General features: G+C 39.8%; 1 protein-coding gene across 1 annotated transcript in view; it reads left to right on the top strand.

The window, feature by feature from the left end:
- The window catches only part of LOC124256152, a 69,386-nt gene extending 49,063 nt beyond the window's left edge, over positions 1-20,323 (top strand). Inside the window, exons 3-6 of the mRNA XM_046690109.1 lie at positions 10,166-11,187; positions 11,241-11,694; positions 18,648-19,229; positions 19,635-20,323. Coding sequence (XP_046546065.1) covers positions 10,600-11,187; positions 11,241-11,694; positions 18,648-19,229; positions 19,635-19,756 — 1,746 coding nt within the window. The 5' untranslated portion in view covers positions 10,166-10,599 and the 3' untranslated portion in view covers positions 19,757-20,323. The remainder of the gene's footprint in view (positions 1-10,165; positions 11,188-11,240; positions 11,695-18,647; positions 19,230-19,634) is intronic.
- Positions 20,324-21,106: the final 783 nt, after the last annotated feature.

The following is a 21,106-nucleotide window of genomic DNA, read 5'->3' as shown; positions in this document are numbered from 1 at the left end:
TCATGCTGAAGACCCGGGTTTGATTCCCCACATGGTACAATGTGTGAAGCCCATTTCTGGTGTCCCCCGCTGTGATATTGGTAGAATATTGCTAAAAGTGGTAAACCAAACTTACTCACTCACTGATGTGGATCAGTTTATGTCATCAAAGACTGGTTGGACTCCCATGTTTACAGTCCATTGTGTCATAGCCAGATTATTCTGACTTAGGCATAAAACAACTTCATCCTAAACTGCATGCGCTGTTAGTCTGCTGTTGGACGACAGCTACCATACTGAAGTGGATAGAGCATGTGCTTAGAGAGCAAAAAGTCGGCAATTGTGGGTTCCATACCTGCCAAAGGACTGGCTGATTCTGTTTCATTTGCTTGAAACCCGTGAAGATCCGGGTTAGAATTGATCTTCAGTAACTCATGCTTGTCGTTAAGAGGTGACTAACGGGATCGGGTGGTCAGTTTCGCTGATTTGGTTGACACACATTATCGTATCCTAATTGCGTAGATCGATGCTCACGCTGTTGATCACTGGATTGTCTGGTCCAGACTGGATTATTTACAGACCGCGGCCATATAGCTAGAATATTGCTGAGTGTGACATAAAACTGAACTCATTCTCTCACTCGCCCATTTACTTGACCAACCACTGGCTACCAGCCACGTTATTGCTGACCATGGCATAAAACAGCACAAAAAGGAAAATACAATTGTGTCTAGGACCTGGAGTATTTGTAGATATTACGAGCTTTGAAGGTAAGACACAGTGTGACAGGTATGTAATAGCATCATGGCTGGGCTGATGGAACGACTGGCGATGAGTCATAGACACAGGTTGACACAGCATGGAGTGGTTCAGACTAGTGTTGATAGAAGGATCATTGCTGTACTTCTGTCAAGGTTATGGGCACATGTGTTATCGTTGTCGGTTCACATACACAATGTTAATCAGTCTACCTTGTCACAGACAGTCTGAAAAACAGATGCAAGATCATTTTCGATGTTGTGATGTACTTAAATTCTCAGTGGGACTTTCTTGTTAGAATTACTGTTCAGCAGCCTGTGATTATTGGAAGAGATGACCTTATGGATCATGTGGGCTGACAGATTTGCATGGCTTTGTACCTTGGCATCATGGTGTGTTGCTGAAAATGTCAATCTTCAGATTGTCTGGTCCAGTGATTTACAGACCACTGTCACATAGCTGAAGTATTGCTGAGCAAGCTAACAAAGTAATAGATGACAGATTGGAATTGGGTTGGTACAGTGTGTGACATAGTCTTGTCTTATTTCTGACATCATTCCCTGGTGCTGTGGATAGTACCTCATGCAGTCAACCACTGGTGTGCTTGGTCTTCAGGGTCTGTCTGAGAGCTCACTCGTTCACTCACTTGTTCACTCACTCACTCACCCACCCACCACCCACTCACACCACTCATTCACTGAGGAATAGAACAACCAGCTTTTGTGTTTATTCCTGTAAGCAGTAAATAGCATTGATTAGGCCAAACCAATTTTATTTCATGTTTTACAGATTTTTGTCCTCAGAAAACCTAAAGGCAGGAGGGAAAAAAGTATTTAAAAAATCACCAGTCAAAGTAATATTCCTTTTAAATACAAAGGGTATTTACTTTTGGCAATTTATGAAGTGTATCTGGGGCAAAAAAAACAATCTAAAAAAAAATTTCTTGTAAGTTTTAGCCAATAAAAACATTAGGATTTTATTTTGTGAGCAGGGAAAATTAATTTTTATTTTTTTTCTTATTCTCGAAAAAATATGACTGGCGGATTCGTAAAGCAAGAAATAAAATTAGTCTGGCCTTATCAATAAACTACAAATCCATGGCAGTAGTATTTTGTGATAGTTTTTGTCTTCTGCATCACTTTCAACTGATTACCTAGTGATGTTTGGGATATTATTAACACTATCAACAAGTCTCACAAGTGTATCATGCAATTTCAATTTGCATGTCCGATCCACTGACTGTAAACTGTGTGTCTTTTCACATTGTGGTGAATCAACCAAACCATTACATTGGGTATGTAAATATTGACACAGTTTGGCTGCTTTGTTCTTGTCATAATCAAGCTATTACCCATCCTCCCACGCAACGTAACAGTGGGTTTGTCAACACAATGATGTAATCTGCCAGCTATATAACAGTGATAACAATCCCATTATTACAAAAGCAGCCATTTTGTTGCTGGCAATTAAGTCATTGTTGTGTCTGCTTGCTCTCTCCCTAAGCTATTGTTACAAGGCTAAGTCTCTTATACCTGTGCGGCTAGCACTGCTGAGTGAAACTCTACCTGGGAAAGGTATGAGCGGTTGTAATCCTACCTGTTCCTTATCAGTGTTGTGACAAGATCCCTTGTCCCAATTGATCCTTGACTCCTTGCAGTGTCAGGTATTAGGTGGCAGTGTTTGGAGTTTTGGAGGGTTAGTCATAGAAGGGCATCTATTGAATACGCAAGTGGATTGCTGGTAAATGTCACAGGTAATGTTGCTAGTATATTAAGTTAATTCTTTAAAGTTTGGCTCCAACATGATTACCAGGTGTCATTTATGATGAAGTTTGAACCTTAACATGATTGAGGTATGTCATGAGGATTAACATCATTGTCATGTGTCATGAGGAATGTGGTTCAGTGAGTGAGTTTAGTTTTACGCCGCTTTTAGCAATATTCCAGCAATATCACGGCGGGGGACACCAGAAATGGGCTTAACACATTGTACCCATGTGGGGAATCGAACCCGGGTCTTCGGCGTGACGAGCGAACGCTTTAACCACTAGGCTACCCCACCGCCTAGGAATGTGGTTCAATCATGATGGACATGTGTCATTATGCAGAGGTTTGGCTCTGCTGTGATTGCTGTGTGTCATGAAGACTTTGGGCTCAACGTGTTTGCTGTGTGTCATTATGAAGAGGTTTGGCTCTAAAATGATTGAGATGTTGCATGATTCATATGGCTCTGACACCATTGTCATGTGTCATTAGGACTGTCGCAATCCTGATCCTGAACAGGTTTGGGGGTAGTGGGGTAGCCTAGTGGTTAAGCGTTGGCTCGTCTCGCCAAAGACACGGGTTCGATTCCCCACATGGGCATGATATGTGAAGCCCATTTCTGATGTCCCCTGCCGTGATGTTGCTGGAATATTGCTAAAAGCGATGCTAAACCATACTCACTGACTCACTATGAACAGGTTTGGCTCTATCATGATTTGCTATGTGTCATTATGAAGAGGTTTGGCTCTACCTTGAGTGCTATGTGTCATTATGAAGAGGTTTGGCTCTACCTTGAGTGTTATGTGTCATTATGAAGAGGTTTGACTCTACCTTGAGTGCTATGTGTCATTATGAAGAGGTTTGGCTCTACCATAATTGCTATGTGTCATTATGAAGAGGTTTGGCTCTACCTTGAGTGCTGTGTGTCATTATGAAGAGGTTTGGCTCTACCTTGAGTGCTGTGTGTCATTATGAAGAGGTTTGGCTCTACCTTGAGTGCTGTGTGTCATTATGAAGAGGTTTGGCTCAAGCTTGAGTGCTGTGTGTCATTATGAAGAGGTTTGGCTCTACCTTGAGTGCTGTGTGTCAATGGAAAAGGATTTGCTCTACTTTGAGTGCTGTGTGTCATTATGAAGAGGTTTGGCTCAAGCTTGTGTGCTGTGTGTCATTATGAAGAGGTTTGGCTCTACCTTGAGTGCTGTGTGTCAAAGGAAGAGGATTGACTCTACCTTGAGTGCTGTGTCATTATGAAGAGGTTTTCCTTTAACATGACTGCTATGTGTCATTATGAAGAGGTTTTCCTTTAACATGACTGCTATGTGTCATTATGAAGAGGTTTTGCTGTACTATTTCTGTCTTGTCTCTGTGTCTGTTATTGTAATATGGCATTAGGGAGAAGTAATTTACTTATATATTCTCTATGATGTAATGTTAGTCCTGAAGAACCTGTGTTACTGGAGATGTGAAACATGATATGAATGTCTCAGTGGGAGGAATGTCCCTCTGCAGTGATCTGGTGGTGTAGTATTGCTCTGGACAGTCAGTGATACCTCAAGCATCAGCTGGTATCACACTCTGACATTTCTTATTGTGTAGCTGTAACTCCTTTGAGTGGCATTTAGAAGTTGGTGTGATGTCACAAGGGGGAAAGTTCTATGAATATACAACTTCTTTATTATTAATATGAGTGACGTTTCAGTGTAGCCACTAACACCATTATCAAGCAAGTGATGTACAATACTGCAGACAAAACTTGATGTATGCAAGTTTGTACAATAAGTTGTACTGGCTTCTGTCATGAAAATATGCTTATTAAACTGGTGAAAAAGGGTAGCAATATTATATACAAATGGGATTTTGTCCTATGTTGGTCATTTTGGTTTGGGATTTTGTCCAAAGACATTTTGTCCGGTTGGGATTTTGTCCGTCCTCCAAGCATTTTACAGCCTTGGAGCAACGTCTACCTTTACCTTCGACACTTCACAAGAGTCTCTGCCTTTACTGTAATGTATGTGAGAAACACGCTGCCACCACCAAACAGGTGACCTCAGTCATGAGGAATCTATCGAAGTCCTCTATCGAAGTCCGAGAAGAGAAGAGTTACACGCTGGCCTCCCAGGGGATCCTGACTCAAGGCAGTCTTGCCCAATCAGCCAGAACCGGGTGTTCCTCATTGCGCTTCAGTGCACCCATGATCTGTTTGTTCAGCTCTGGGGCTTACTAATACATGAACTGTTCCCGATTAAGGTGTCAAGGTTCATTAGATCATGTACACATGGAGGACAGGTTGTTTGCTTGTGTAGGTTAAAGCTACCATGATCAGCCGCTGTGGGGTGTTGGGGGTAGGCTGTGGGATTAATGGGGCAGGTAGAAACGATGTCACTGTGTTTTAGAATGATTGGTATATTTGGCAAATTTCCACTGGTGCTTTGTAGAACAGGAGAATTTGAATGTCTGGGATCTTGTCAGTGGATTCTAAAAGGGCTTTCGTGGCCTAAATAGCAGAGGTGACATCATTTTATGAGATGCGTCCCTTTGTTGTGCCAGGATACCAAATTCACACCAGTGATTATGTTATAGGCAGTATCAGCGTACAACTCACACTCTTGGCTTAACTGAAGTGGTGACAACAGAGAACCTGCGTTTGCTGAAGTAGACTAATGCTTAGTTTCTGAAATACGTACATAGGAGCCCTAGTGAGCCCTATTATTTATCTGCAATCCAGTGGCCTTGCACAACATAGGCAGAGACAGTATACTCTGTATCCACAACACATCTATGACTTTGTTCAGTGTTTGGTTGTGTCTTTCAGAGCAACCCTTGAAGATCTGGGTTAGAATTGGTCTTCAGCAACCCATGCTTGTCGTAAGAGGCGACTGACGGTATTGTGTGGTCAGGCTTGCTCAGTGGAAGTGGAAGTGGTTGGCACATGTCATCGAATACCCAATTGTAAAGATTGATGCTCATGCTGTTGATCACTGGATTTTATGTCCAGATATGATTTACATATATCTGGAATATTGCTCAGTGTGGCGTAAAACTAAACTCACTCTAACAAATTGTCCTGACTGAAAGTTCATAGCATATTTTGTAGTTATATAGTGTATGATGATACTCATTTGGTAAATTAGTTATAAGTTATTTTCTGGTCATTAATGAATATGCAATTGAAGTTATGAAAGGTGAATTTAAGTTTATAGGAATTGTATTCACATGTTTTTGCATATGTATGAATATGTATATCTAAAATTGGGTGTGCACAAATATGCCACAACAATATTCCTTGTACATGAGCTTGAAATTATTTTATTGATTGACAATTAAGCTTGTAAATGTAAAAAGGGATGTGCACAAATTGTCACAACAATATTCCTTGTGCATGGGCTTGAAATTATTTTCTTGATTGGCAATTAAGATGAAACTATTTTTGGCACATTGATACCTGTACAATGTGAAGGTTGGTTTATACACGGAAATTGTTGTTTACAATATGTGATTGTCAGCCTGTCCTCAGCAGTTAGGTTCACTACCGGTATATTTATTCAGGTCCTGTACTGCTTACCTGGTCCACCCACAACCCAGACCTGGAGGATGTGTTATAGGTATTGATCTTGTATTTCATTAGTACCGTGTTAATGAACATACCAACAGTTAATGATGATTGCTGTTTGAATTTGGACTGGAACGATGGTGGTCCAACTGTTACAAAGCAGGGTGAATGTGGACTGGGATGATGGTGGTCCAATAGTGAAGGCCTAGTGGTCTAGCCTCACATAGGAAGGTGAACATGGGTACAACTTGTGAAGCCCATTTCTGGTCTATTGTCCGAATGGTGTTAAACCATATTCCAATATAGGAGTTCATGTGTGTCAGTATACGTTAATGATCAGAGGTATTCTTGCTTTTGCTTTTCTGTCAGTGGTGTTCAATCCAGTGTTTAAGCTACCGGTAATGATATTATGCCAGTGTAGGTTTTGTGCAAGGAAACACAACTGTTTGGAGACACTGGTATGTATGACAAGTTGTGCGCGGTGACTGTTGTTTGTCAGTGTTACGATATTGAAGTTACCATATCCTAGTGGTTTGACTGTTGTTATGATATCTTAGTGCTATGACTGTCATAAGTCTATGTTTCAGTATAGGAGTTGTGATCACCTTAGTTGAATGGCTGTTATTAATCTGTGTTACGGTTTCAGAGCTATAATTAACTTAGCGGTAAAACTGATGTTAGACTCTGTTACGGTGTCAGAGTTATGACCCCTAAGCATTACGACAGTTGTTTTTCTGTGTTATGGTATGGGAGTTACGATCATCTCATACCCAAGGTCACTTTATAGAATTTCACTCAGGTCATTAAAGCATCTCCAAACCAGTGCCACAAATCATCCAGCATACATATACTAAGTGGTCATTACTGTTACATATTTTGTGTATCCCTGTCCAGAGGAGTTGTAGAACACAATAAGGTGGTCATGTCGGCCATGTTGTCTCTGACCCATCTCTGTCCCACAAATCATCCAACATGAGTCTACTTGAGTGGTGATTACTGTTACATACTTTATCTTTCCCATTCTAGAGGAGCTGGAGTACACCACAAGGTGGCTATGACAGCCATGTTGTTGACACCCTGACAGACATGGTACCGCTTGTTTCAAGAAGCATGATTACACAATGCCATTTTAGAAAGTGGTCAAATGTAACACTGTACCCGCTCAGCCACCACGACTTCCAAGAAGCATGTTTGACAATGGAAAGACAGCTTTGTCTGCTGCTTCATGACACAAAGTTACTCCTTTGCCACAATTAGCTTGTCACCAGACAGATATATAGGTCTGCCTGTAATTAGTCCTTTATCTGTCATGACCCTGGGTGTGATAAGCACTAAAATGTCCAGTGTGGCGATTTTGTGTCAGCCATTGTCTCTGCGTCTGCCTGGTGTTACCATTTGTCTTGCCCGTGTCTCCAGTAGCAGTCCATTGTCGGACCAGTTGACTCCATGTGGCTGTCTGTTGTCTGTTGTCTGATCCAATGTCTCCACGTGGCTGTTTGGCTGTCCAGGAATGATTTTGTCACTCTAGCAACCCACTCACATTCATTTACATGTAACACTGCTCTGTGGGCGAAAGAGATTGATCGTTTTAACAATCTATTCTGAGAACCTATTATTAGCTGATGCTTACTTTCTGAACAATCTTTGACAATAAATGTGTACACAGAGTGTAATAGATGTGAATTGATACTTACAAAAGGCAAAAATATGACTTTACAATTCCCTTAACACCATTTTACTTTCAAGGTACTTTGCAAAGATGTAAGGAAACATAGAGAAAATCTCACCCAAGTGTCTTCTGATATCAATTATATCAACACGAGTTGATAAAGTTACAAATATCAGAGGCTTGCCCAGGATATTTTAACTTTTATCAAGGAGTGTTGATATATTTCATATGAGAAGACACGAGGATGAGATTCTATTTATCATCCAAAATCACTTTTCATTAGTTTTCAATGAAAAATGTACATCTCTAAACACTGTATTACCATTAGACTTGCAGTGCAGCAATGTCATAGCATTATGACCTCATCAAGTTGATGACGTCATGGCATTGTCGGGGCATTGTACAAAATCTACTGTCTAACGATATCTCCTAGGAGATATCGTTTGATCTCACACAAGCGATATCTCCTGTGGAACACAGTTTTGGATGATAAATCTTTTCCTATGTTTATCTAACAGTCCAACTGTCTTCAGGTCAATATGTTGATAATATGTTGTACCTGCCTGAATAATACAGATTATCAAGTTGTGTAGGTCAATATCACCATTAATGAATATTGCATTCAAAAAGTTAATATGTGTCTCATAATAAGTTTTTCAGTTGATTAACCTAGTTGACAAATGTCCTAGATTTTCATGTTTTAAATGTCTCAGACCTAAGTCTTCAGGCTTTCTGTCATCATTAAGCTGACACTGTGATGTAACTGAAATTTTGTTCAAAGTGACATTAAACAAGCCACCATTCAGTTTATTTGGTTGTGAATATTTCTACATTTTGTGTTGCCATTTGGTGTTGGGAAAGTTTTAAGCAAATATTATTTTGGACCAAATTAGTTCATGGAAGAGATAAGGTGAATTTTAAGTAGGAGATAGAGCTGAAGATGGACACAGAAACATCTTTGTTGATCAGTTTATCTCCAGGTTTGTGTGTTTCTATCGACAATGGTATGCATGGGTTGATTCCCTCTCCTGTGAGCTGCCTGTGCAACATGGCCGCCCCCTCATCCATCACACGTCTGCTCCAGGGCTGAGGGTTCGTGAGGAATGTAAGGTCCTTATTATCAATGTCACCCCAGGCTGATGGAGTGAATAAGTTTGATATAGATTCATTCCTCTTGTCATTGTTCTCATATTTATGTTTCTTGGAATGTTCTTGACTGTCATGTTTCAAATATCAAACTCTCCAGTAATGTGACAAATATTTTTTGTTTCCTTAGAAATACAATACTATAAGCACCATGACTATTTATGACCAGTATTGTAAACTGAGGTGTGACCATTTTATGCATATATAAACTCAAATATAAGTTTTTCATTGTGTAAGGCTAGAATACTGATGAGTGAGTGAGTTGGGTTTTACGCCGCTTTTAGCAGTATTCCAACAATGTCACGGCGGGGGACACCAGAAATGCGCTTCAGTCATTGTACCTATGGGGGAATGAAACCCACTTCTTCAGTGTGACGAGCAAACACTTTAACCACTAGGCTACCCCACCAACCAGAATACTGATGACTTAAAGACAGCATGGAAGCTGTATGTGTTAGAAGTGTACAGGGATGCTATTTTTATATTTCAGCTAGTTATACAGATTCAGACTAGTCGTTAACATAGTATATTTGGGAAACATCTGCTGGTGGTAGTATTAGTCCAAGGAGTGATGTTCCCATTGGAATCTGAGTGAAACAAAAATCTTTTGGAATCAGGATTATCTTGGCGATATTTTTTTTAAAATGAAGACTGAGTTCACAATTTCATAGAAATATCCCTAAACATATTCCTGATCCCTGCCCTTATTGTTCAGTGAAGGGTGGTGGGGTAGCCTAGATGTAAAGGTGTTCGCTGGTCACACCGAAGACCCGGGTTCGATTCCCCACATGGGTACAATGTGTGAAGCCCATTTCTGGTGTCTCCTGCCGTGATATTGCTGGAATATTGCCAAAAGCTGCGTAAAACCATTCTCACTCATTCATTCACTCACTGTTCAGTGAAGTGGCCTGTTCGTCAATCCTTCCGATAAGGGAGATCCTAGGGTCCATAAATTCCATATTACTATATTTGAATATTGGCATCTCCTAAAACTTAAACCTTTAATGTTAAAACAGTGATAAGGACTTCTCGATGTGAATAATGTCAAACACTGTAATGGATTAAATAATATTTTAGCTGGTAGACCAAGTCTTTGGACTTGCAGACTTTTTTTGTGTCTATCCCTAGCTTACTCTAGTCATCTTGTTATCCTGAACCAAATGTGCTTCTAACCTCTCAGAGATAGAGTTGTGCTTAGCTGTGATGAATATGACTGAGTCCCTAAGCTGGACACATGCCCCATGTCTTGTTGTATAACATCTCGTAACATATACCTATATATCCACTTGTGCATTTCAGATGTGACAGTGACAGGTTGGGTGTGACGTTTCCGACGGGGAATGCTTGATCTATGTCGCATGACGTGCTGGAGGAAGTACACACAGATCACATGACCTGCTTGTCGTAGGAGTGATGACAGCATTATGACAGCACTGAATCGGAGAGCTGTGACGGTATGACAGTTGAAGTCAGTGCAGGAAGATGATACGTGTCTTGTGTCTCCCATTGCTAGTGAATACAGGATTTATACACTATGCTTTCCCTTCATGACCTAGTGCCGGAGATATGTGGGCTTTTTTTTAGGAGGATTTATTACTGAAAGAGGATCATTTCCAGTTTGTTAATTTGTGTTTCTTTGGAAGAATTGTGCACTTGATGTGTTGAATATCTGTTTTTACAATGTTTGACATTTGTGAGGTGTCAGATTATCCAAGTATGGTTGCTAGGAAACAATGATGGAGTTAAAAGTTTGGGTGGACGGGATCCAGCGAGTGGTGTGCGGGGTTACCGTGGATACCACTTGCCAGGATGTTGTCATAGCGTTTGCTCATTCTATGGGACGCACAGGTCGATTTACACTGATCGAAAAGTGGCGTGATGTGGAGCGACCTTTGACCCCTGGAGAGCACCCGTTAAAGGTGTTGCATAAATGGGGAGAATATTCGTCAGAGGTGAAACTATTTTTGTGTCAATCTGAAACTGAAAAACTGAAACAGAGAGATCGACATAAACAACCTGACAGATTCACACACAACTTCTCTCCGCCAAAAACACAATCGGAAAATGTTGTCAAACGCAATCTGACATTCAGTGGTGCCCACAATATATCATCCAGTCGTACCAGCCTCATTCCTGCGAACTTGAAAAGAGGAACTTTGTTAGAGAATGGCATCAGTCCTCGGTCATCATCTCATTCCTCGTCCTCATCGACAAGGTCATCACCCCATCCTGTTCCAGCGCCAAGACAGCACTCCCCGGGGAAACCTACCGAAACCAGCACCCAGACACTCCCCGCTTCACAACGGTCAGATTCCGGCCCTACCTAATAAACCTAGTGTTGTTCGTCAGCCACCATCTAGGTCTATAAATAACCTGTCGCCAGCCAATCACCAATTATCAGTGTCAGCTTTTGACCAAAACAGGGGGGAGATCACCCTCTCCAAACACCCATAGACGCAATTCTCCATCACCTAGTTCCTATGGGAGAGGTTCCTCAATTCATCATCAATTGGACTCACCTTCACCCAGTAGACATAGCACTTACAGTAACTTGAACACAATAACAGCAGAGGAACATAACTTAGATAGCCCAAGACATTCCCACCAGGGGAGTACAGATCTAGAGGAGTATGACCTAGATATTAATTTTCCCGATATTTTACGGGATTCCCAGTGCCCAGAGAGGGCATCAGTGCACACAGAGTACCGACTAGATGATCCACAAAACAGTCAACCAGAACCGGAAAAGGCACGACTCCTCCGTCTTGTGTCGATACAGAAAGAGAGGTTAAAAGTACAAGAATCTCAACTGGATGTCATAGAAACTGGTGAGTAGTCTCCCCTTGAGTAGGTATCAAAGCAATGAAGAGTTTTTGCTCCTTTTTCAGATTTTGTATATGGTCCTAATAATTTGTTGAAATTATCTCAAAATGAGAGCTGAAATGTGGTGTGAATAGTATACCCATGTGAGTTTTTATTAGGCTTGCTCAAAATGTCATTTACTATTACATTTTGGGGTTTTGTAGATAATGATGCTTAAATGCCCAGTTCCATGTGTTCTTCTTCTACGATGTCTAAGACAGGCTTTTCTATATCATGTGTATTACTTTAGACAGGATATATTCAATTCTGTACATGTATTGGCCTGAAATATTTATTTTACAACCATGTTCATCAGTATCTTTATTTGCTCAGTTTCCAAAATTAAACATCAGAGATAACCAGCTCTTAAAGGAAATGGTTCTCTCCATTGACTGAACCGTACAGTATTGAGAGATATAGATGGTAAATATTGATTGATAGCCACTACAATAGTGTGTGGATTTGGATGATAGGAAAACCCTAACTTACAAAGAGCACACTTTTCGAATATAAACAAATGTGATGTACATGAGTAAATACAACAGAATAACAGACAATAGTTGTGCCCGACTTGAGGGTCGTATGTGTGAACAAGAGTTGAGTGGGTTTTGTCCCGAGCTACTTGTGGTGGACTGAGTGTAGAGTACTGATGGGACTTGACTAGGTGATGCTCCTCGAGGGGGACAGAAGGATGTAGGTAAACGCTAGCCGTGAGGAGGAATCGATTAAGGAGATGGTCAAGGTTTTCAATTTGGTCCTTTGTGGTATCGGTGCTCATAATGACTTGCTTCCTTGATTAACCTGGGCTTATATCTCTGATGTGATAGCTTTGTTTGGGAAATGGCTCCACCAACTTTATGACTGATCAATAACTGCCCACAGAAAGCTCACACGCAAGTGGATTTTCATTGAGCAGCATATTGTTATTTAATCAGTTAGTGTTCATTTCTTGTGTCATAAACTTGTTGCTGTTAAATAAAGTTATTTTAATAACATATATCATCTCCATGTCCAAACTGGGTAAAAATGTAATTTCCTCCCATGATGCATTAGGGGCCGGTCACATGACTCTAGTTGCAAACCATGTTACAGATATATGGAAAGCTCCTGTGCTGTCAGTGATGTCACTAAAATCCTTCAAAATCACCCAGATAATGACTTTATATTTACATTTGAAGTAAAAAATAAGTTAAATTTATTGTTTGTGTGTAATCGTCACATACCCCAATACTTCAATACCAATAGGTGGTGAGGTAGCCTAATGGTTAAAGTGTCCACTCATCACGCTGAAGACCCGGGTTCGATTCCCCACATGGGTACAATGTGTGAAGCCCATTTCTGGTGTCCCCAGCCGTGATATTGTTGGAATATGGCTGAAAGCGACAAAAAACAAACTCACTCATTATTAAAGTGTAATAATTTTGAATGCGATGAGAAGCCGATGTCACCTCTTCTCACCTCTTAACCCAATGAAAGTTATGCTTTGTGTGAATCAAATACCTTAAATGTATTGTTAAATATAGTAAGTAAAAGAAGATAAAGCTTAAACCTCACAGTTTTTGAAAATTTGGATAAAAATGTCATAATTAATATTTTGTGGCCAAAGCCAAGAAATTTAGTTTGGATTTCGAAACCAAAACCCGCATTGTAACATTATCATTATTGAAGACATATTCAAAGAGCAGTTTTAAGAAATTTTCAGAAAAATAATACTGGTCTGATGTTCTGATAGTGTATATATGCAAATAATATTCTTATCAAGTCATTGTTGTTGATGTTGACCATATTGATGATATTGAAGGTGATATTAAGTTGATTTGTTTCAAGGCAGCTAGTATTTGTATGGCCCATACACATGATATATTTCCCTTGATTGATGTGTCACTTTAAATCCTGTGCATCAATCATTTTTATTGCATATTAAAATAATATTTTGAAAATTTCCCTGTCAAGTGAATCATACCATTATCCATTTAATGACATGCTTGACAACTGACATTGTAATCAAGGAGGATATTCAGTGTGTTCCCACTTGTGTAAGTAAGGATTGTTTTGGAGAAGACAGTAAGAAGTGTTCTTCACATGTCAGGTTTCTTTTCAATAAAAGTTAAATTCCTCCATCAATTAGGGCCAAAGAAACATTAAAACATTTATGCATCTTAACCTAGTTTTACTGCTTTTGACGACCGCCTCATGATCAGTTGTGTAATGGTTAGAGCGTCAGCCCAGAGAGCGGAAGGTTGTGGGTTTGATCCCCTACCGCGTCATACCAAAAAGGCATTAAAATATGGTACCGGTACTTGTTGGTCCCTGCCTGGCGCTCGGCATTAATGGGTACAACAAGGACTGGTCGACTTGGAGTCAGTATAATGTGTCTGGGTGGGGTATTCATGCTTCACTGCGGCATGGTATCTCAGTGGGCTAGCACTATAAAACCAGCTTAAGTCTGGGCTAGTACAAGCAGCCGCACATACACATACACACGCATGCACGTCGTCATATGAGCGAAATATTCTCAAGCACGACGTTAAACCCAATTCCACCTCACCTCCGCCACCTACTGCTTTTTACAGTGTCCACTTGCTTGACTTCAATTCATGTGATTTATTGTTTTCACTGTTATCATTTTTCATAATATTTAAAAATGTGAAAGAATAAAAATTCAGTTCGGAAATGTTAATGGTAATGATGCTAAAATTATGCAAATTTTAACAGTATAACCTTTACATCTGATTTGATATTCTGTTGGGGTCGGCATTACAGTAATTTAACACCACACTGAGAATACAACTCATTGAAGGCTCACACGTAATGGCCATTGTCATTTTGTGTGTGGAAATATATTCAATTATTAATTAGTTGTTAATCCAATTGAATGTTAATGGCAATCGTTACTCGACCTTGACACTGATGTTCCATGTTTGATGAAGGACTTTGATCTGATCTGAGACATGTTAGTTCATGTTATGACCGTAGAATGGAAACCTGGTCTGTCTCACAGCCCCTGAAATATACTATATTCCAATCTGCCTAGACTTTAATCTAATGCTGTTGTCTTGAAGGACCAGGCAAGGTACCACCTATCAATGTCTATGGTATGACTTGATGACTGGTTAGGGGAGTGACCGAGACTAACGTTTAGTCCCTGAATATATATAATTTTGATAGTAGCAAATAAACCCATTTATATTGAAAAGGAGCCCCAGAGAGACCAGAGAACCTGAGGAAATCTAAACTTGCATCATGTAGGGCTTTAGCATTGCAGGGAGGGCTATGCATTGGGGAAAATAATGTGGTTCAGGGACTGTGAGACAGACTAGGAGTGACCTTGCAATATTCTTTCTATGGATAGTTACTAAAGGGAAACATAAAACCTGCTTTACACAGCAACTTTATGATTCATTACTCCAACTAACATCTTTAACATGATAAAAGATGCATTTTATCTTTTATTTGTTAATAATTAAAGAATATAGTTTCACACATGGTAAAACCTAAAATTATTAATCTACTTCTTGAAATGAAAGTACTTAACAGAAAATAACTAGTTGTTAAATTATCTGCATAAGATTGATAAAAGGAGTCTTGATCTGCCGTTCTAGATTTGACAACTTTTATAGACTTGCATGGGCTTTATTTAATGGATTCGTTTCAGGATGTGTATGACAGATTAATGATTTATATTGGTACAGCTTACCTAAGTACATGTAGATCAAATTGATGAACAAGGTTAGCCTGTCTCACAGTCCCAGAAAATTATTCTTTGCCCTTCTCCTAGTTCCTACTGAAATGCTAAAGCTATTAATGAACCTCCTTGCTCACACTTCTTTTCAGTTTAAGTGGAGCTGCTTGTTTCTATCAAAATTATATATTTTCTGAGACTAAACTTGAGTCTAGACTAGATACAGCAGCCCTTGGGGGAACCTTCTACAACAGATGGGTATCTGTGAGCTCTCATACATTCTTCATGTCCCTATCTGAAGCCAGTTATCTATTATACATATTTATCTCCAGCTTTCTCACATGTATTTTGAATAATACATTTCCTGGAGAAGAAACAGAATATAATTTCTTACCGAGAGGATTTCATAATGTGAAATGCACAGGACATTTTATAATATCCCCAATAAAATAAATTGCTCTGACAATGCAAACAATTCATGCAACCTAGAATTTTTATCCAATTAAATCATCATTACATGTCAGACACTTGGGATTTATGTTATTCAAAGGGCCCAAATCAGGCAAAATGTCATTTTCATCATATACTGATCAGTATTTAACTTTGAGTGAGTGAGTGAGTGAGTTTAGTTTTACGCCACACTCAGCAGTATCCCAGCTATATGGCGGTGGTGTGTAAATAATTGTGTCTGGACCAAACAATACAGTGATCAACAGCATGAGCGTCGATCTGCGCAATTGGGAACCCGATGATATGTGTCAACCAAGTCAGCGAGCCTGACCACTCGATCCTGTTAGTCGCTTTGAGATCTTAATATATCATGTAATATGTGTTTAATCTGTCTCAAATTTTCTTCCACGCAACCATATTTTGAGTTCTCAAAATCCATACCTAATGCACCGTAAAAAATACTGGCCTTGTTTCTGTGTAAATGCGCCTCCTCCCAGATAAAGGGGTCAAATGTAACACATTATATTTAGGATTACATTATCTCAAAAAGTACAGAATCTAGTATTTTGTTTTGTTGTGTCCCATTTTGGATTCAGACCAGAAGCTGTGGTGGATGAATGGGTACGATGGCTGACTTTGTGTGCTGTTGATTAGGTGCCAGGGCCTAGACTTTCAAGGCGCTCTTAGTGCTAAGATAGACGTAAGTTAACGTTAATGTATGGCACTTATGGGGGCGGTGGGGTAGCCTAATGGTGAAAGCATTGGCTCGTCACGCCAAAGACCCGGGTTCGAATCCCCACATGGGTACAATGTGTGAAGCCCATTTCTGGTGTCCCCCGCCGTAATGTTGCTGGAATATTGCTAAAAGCTGCGTAAAACCAAACTCAGTCAGTCAGTCATGTTGTTGTCAGTCGGGGTGACACAGCACAACAATACAACCTTTCAGAACAATGTTGACCTTTCATTACATTCAAGCATCCTACATTCAGTACAACTAATTATAGGGCTTTGACTGTTACAGGACTTAAGTGACTTTGAGTGACGTTTTGTTGATGTTAATTTTGGCAAAGTAATTATCGGTGCTGTTTGGCTTCACGAGTTGATTTGATAATTGTGTGTGTGCTGTTGACGTATGACTACACATTGTAACAACTAGAATTTCATTGTGTTAGTATAGGGTGTGACATGTAGTTGAACTCTCAGTGCAAAGCAGTTGTCCATGACTTGCTTGTTGATGGCAGTACAAATTATACATTGATGAAAGGTTGGAATATCAGTACTTTACAATGAGTCATAGTCACTTCTCTGAATTTAATATTGTTTTGCTTAGAAGTTAAATCTAATTCTCACTTGAGTGATTTGGCAAGTCAAGACTGCCAATTGGCTTTTAAATTTTTGAATAAGATAACTCTTTTTGTAGGACTTAATTTTAACCAAAGAAAGTTTGGATGAAACCATGTGATAAATCAGTGGGACTGATTGTATATGGTGCAGATGAGCCAAATTTTTTAGGACCAAAACAGCATTCTGTAGGAAGGGGTCAGCCTATCTGAAGGTTACACTTTTATCAAACTGGTTTTTTTTCTGTTGTTATGTATCTAGAACTGTGTCTAGTGTACTTGTTAGTCTGTCATACCCTGAAGCAAATATATCAAAGAAAGCCCACACAGTCTAGAAAATGTGGCAAGTCTAGATTTCCACAATGAAGAAAGTCTCAGGGCTCCTTTTCATTATTATTTTGTTTTTTACTATGAACTTTTTTCTGTAAAATATTTTCATTTCAGAGACTAGTTGTTAGTCTTTAAACTTGTTTACAAGATAGCAAACACAGTTAATAATAAGGGTGCAATGCCTTGGGACTGTCATCATCATCATCATCATCATCATCTAACATCAGTAGGCAAATGGAGGCAATTGTGAAAAATAAGCCAACTCTTTATATATGGTATAACTGCTGTAGGCTGTAGTGCAGTTAAGTGCAGTGAGAGTTGTCCTGATCTGCTGACACCATTGTGTGTTTCGTGAATGTGGCATTGCGTGCTGCCATCAGTTCTTTATTGCTTTTCTAGAAATTCAGTTCATTCGCAACCACATGGCATGTTTATTGTTTATTATTTACTATGGAATGTAAGAAATGTACAATATACAAGCCATGCTCTCATAACAGATGTTTGTTATTTTGTTTTGTTTCATGTTTTGAGTTTCAAGAGATGAGGCATGCAATGTGTGAAGTGCAAAGATAATATGTTTTGGATATGTTTTAGAGAAAATAGTACCTTCATGATAGTGATATTTTGTAATAGACCATTGAGTGCATGAGGGTCATTGTGTCAGTATAAAAGTCATTAATGAAGCGTTGTGTGGCAGATTTACATGTTGAATTGATCTTCCTTTATCCTCATGTCTCCTTGTATATACATTATACATGTTCAAGCATTTCTTGAAAACAAACTCGTGAAGATCCGGGTTAGAATCGATCTTCAGTAATCCATGCTTGTCATATGAGGTGACTAATGGGATTGGGTGGTCAGGCTCGCTGACTTTGTGGACACATATAATCTTATCCCAATTGTGTAGATCGATGCTCATGCTGTTGATCAGTGGACTGTCTGGACCAGACTTGATTATTTACAGACCACTGCCATATAGCTGGAATATTGCTGAGTGCGGTCGATGACTAAACTCACTCACACTTGAAAACAAAAATTTATGAAGCCAGTTCTAGATATTCAAAAACTAAAACATTTGTAATTATTATAAATCTGATGTGATTAATACTGTTTGCAGAGATTGTGTCGCTGGAGGAGAAGGAGAATGAGTACGAGAGTAACTTCCAGAAGCTGACAAATGAACTTATTCAGTTGGAACAGAGGGAACATGACGATGAAGTCGAACTGACGGAGATTTCATCGATTCAGTGGATAGATGTTCTTGATGTTGCTCAGAAAACTGAAAAGCGTTTAAATGGTGAGATCAGTGATCTCAAGACGAGACTTGGTGAGCTAGAAACTCAGCTGTCATCACAGCAGGCACGATTGACAGAGTTGGAGGGTGAGGTTGTGACGGCTCAGAAAGCGAGAGAAGAACGAGAAAAAGAAGCAGAACGTGTGAGACAAGCAAAGGAGACCCAGTGTAAGACAGACATAGAAGACATGAACAAGGAACTCCAAAAGGTGGAGGAAGAACAAGAGAAGGGAAAGAAGGAACTGGAAGCGTTGGAAGGAGAGATTGCCAAAGTGGAAAAGTTGCTCAAAGTGAAAGAGACTGAGTTCGAAGGCCTAGAAGGAGATCTGAAAAAGGTCAACTTGCAGGAATTTGGTTCTCAGTCATTATCCCCAACTCTTGGCAAGTCAGCAGACAGTGGAGAGAGTAAGTTGAAACTAGTGAGAAGCTTTAGGAGCAGTTGCCAAGTAGGTTTAATATGTCTTGTTGTGACCATGGCTGCAGTTTGATTCCCATCATTGGTAGAATGAAGCCACATCTTGGTGTCTCCTTGCCTTGCTATATTTTTTGAAGTCAGATTAAATTATTTCATTTGACCCTGAGTAATTTTATTCTAATGATGTTCTAAGTCATGAATACCAAAACTCAAGCATTATATGTATTTTTATGTTGAGCAGCATGTGGGATGAGTTCTTGTCTGGTGCAACAAGGTACTCCCTTAGGTTGCACTATGTGCAAGTAGGTTTATTTGCTTAAATCGAGTCCTGATCATATATTTTATAACATCTGTGAGAGAGACCAGTATCTTATGTTGCCTGTTTCTTCTTCTAGCTGTGTTGAAGATCCTGGAGGGCCGCCTCTCCCCACGCCCGTCCATCAGCCCCAGCACACCGACACAGCAGGCCTTCATCAACGCCCTGGCCAGCAAGAACCCTAATGGAGTCTGGGTGTAGTAGTCACTGGAACTCACAAGATGCACTGCCACACCTTGTACAAGTGTAGCGCCTAGCTTGTACAGCTAAGCATGCAGGGGTCAAACATTGCAGTATCCATTCAAGTTCAGTTCTTCACAAGTCTAGTGCTAAGGGTTTATGCTTGGTTTACAAATGTACATTGCAGTCCTCAATCATGGGCACCATACAGACATTGCAATACTTGATGCGAAGTTCCAAACCAGCAACATCATGAAAGCAATATGACCTGTCTGTGTACTTGTTCCATAATGTGATCATAGCTCTGTGAGAGTGATACGATTCATAGACTGATGATGGCAGCTCATGATAGTGATAGCAGATGCATTGTGGGCCTGTTTCTGGGGTGATGACTCTCCCTTGTGTGAGGTAGAAAAACAATCTAGGGAGGCTGTGGTTGTTGTTGCTCAAGAACTTGATGGTGTCCGGAGCATACAGCATCTCAACTCGGTGCGGGGATAGTAGGCGTAAAGCTTCCAGAGATCATTCATCAATGACTCCTGAGAGATCATTTACAAGATTCACCAGGTGATCAGGAGAGTTCAACATAAACGGATTATTCACAAGTGATTTACGAGAAAACTTTCAGAGGAGATTTAACACAAATCATCAACTGAGATGGCTCAAAAGATTATATACTGTCACCATTGAGAAGAGATTCAACAGAGATTATTTAATTAGAGTTCCTTCAAAATCAGTGATTCACACAATAACCAAGAGACTGGGCTGCTCTGTACAGATTTAGCTCTATGTGCTGTGGTAATGGGACCTAACATGTCAGTATCTTCTTCATCAGAACCGTTATACAATCTTACCCAAGACTTGCATTTGTTCCTGGACCTATATCGGATCCTGCCTCCCATGGGGAGGTTGCCTTCCCAGCCCTGCTAAGTGTGATGGGTAAAACTGCATCTGGTTGTGAACTGTACCTATGCTCATTAACAATATGTTACTCCTGTGAATAGTCTGTATCTTGAGTTGTAATGTGTTACAGCACACAGAGGGACTTATTTTTGTAACTTGTTACACATTAAGTGATAAATATGGTGTATGAGATGTGTAAAACAAGCCTTTTGTCGAAGATACCATGGACTAGCATTTATTTTCAGTTTGTGTCTTCACATCAGCATGTTAGGATGAGTGTCAACATACTCAACATGTGATTAGTTTGCGTCGTACTGTAAGAGATTGTGAAACCTTTGCCCTAACTGCTTTAGCTGCTAACACTATTAGAAGTATTTGTACTGAGAAAAGGAGATAACTTTGAGGGTAGGGATTTTGAGAGTGACTTCTATCTTTAACTTGTCTATAAAGTTCTATGATCATTAAAAT

Source organism: Haliotis rubra, unplaced genomic scaffold (assembly GCF_003918875.1).
Source record: "Haliotis rubra isolate DU_JTF1 unplaced genomic scaffold, ASM391887v1 Scf62, whole genome shotgun sequence".
NCBI classification, from domain to species: domain Eukaryota; kingdom Metazoa; phylum Mollusca; class Gastropoda; order Lepetellida; family Haliotidae; genus Haliotis; species Haliotis rubra.
This window is presented reverse-complemented; position numbering and strand designations above follow the sequence as displayed.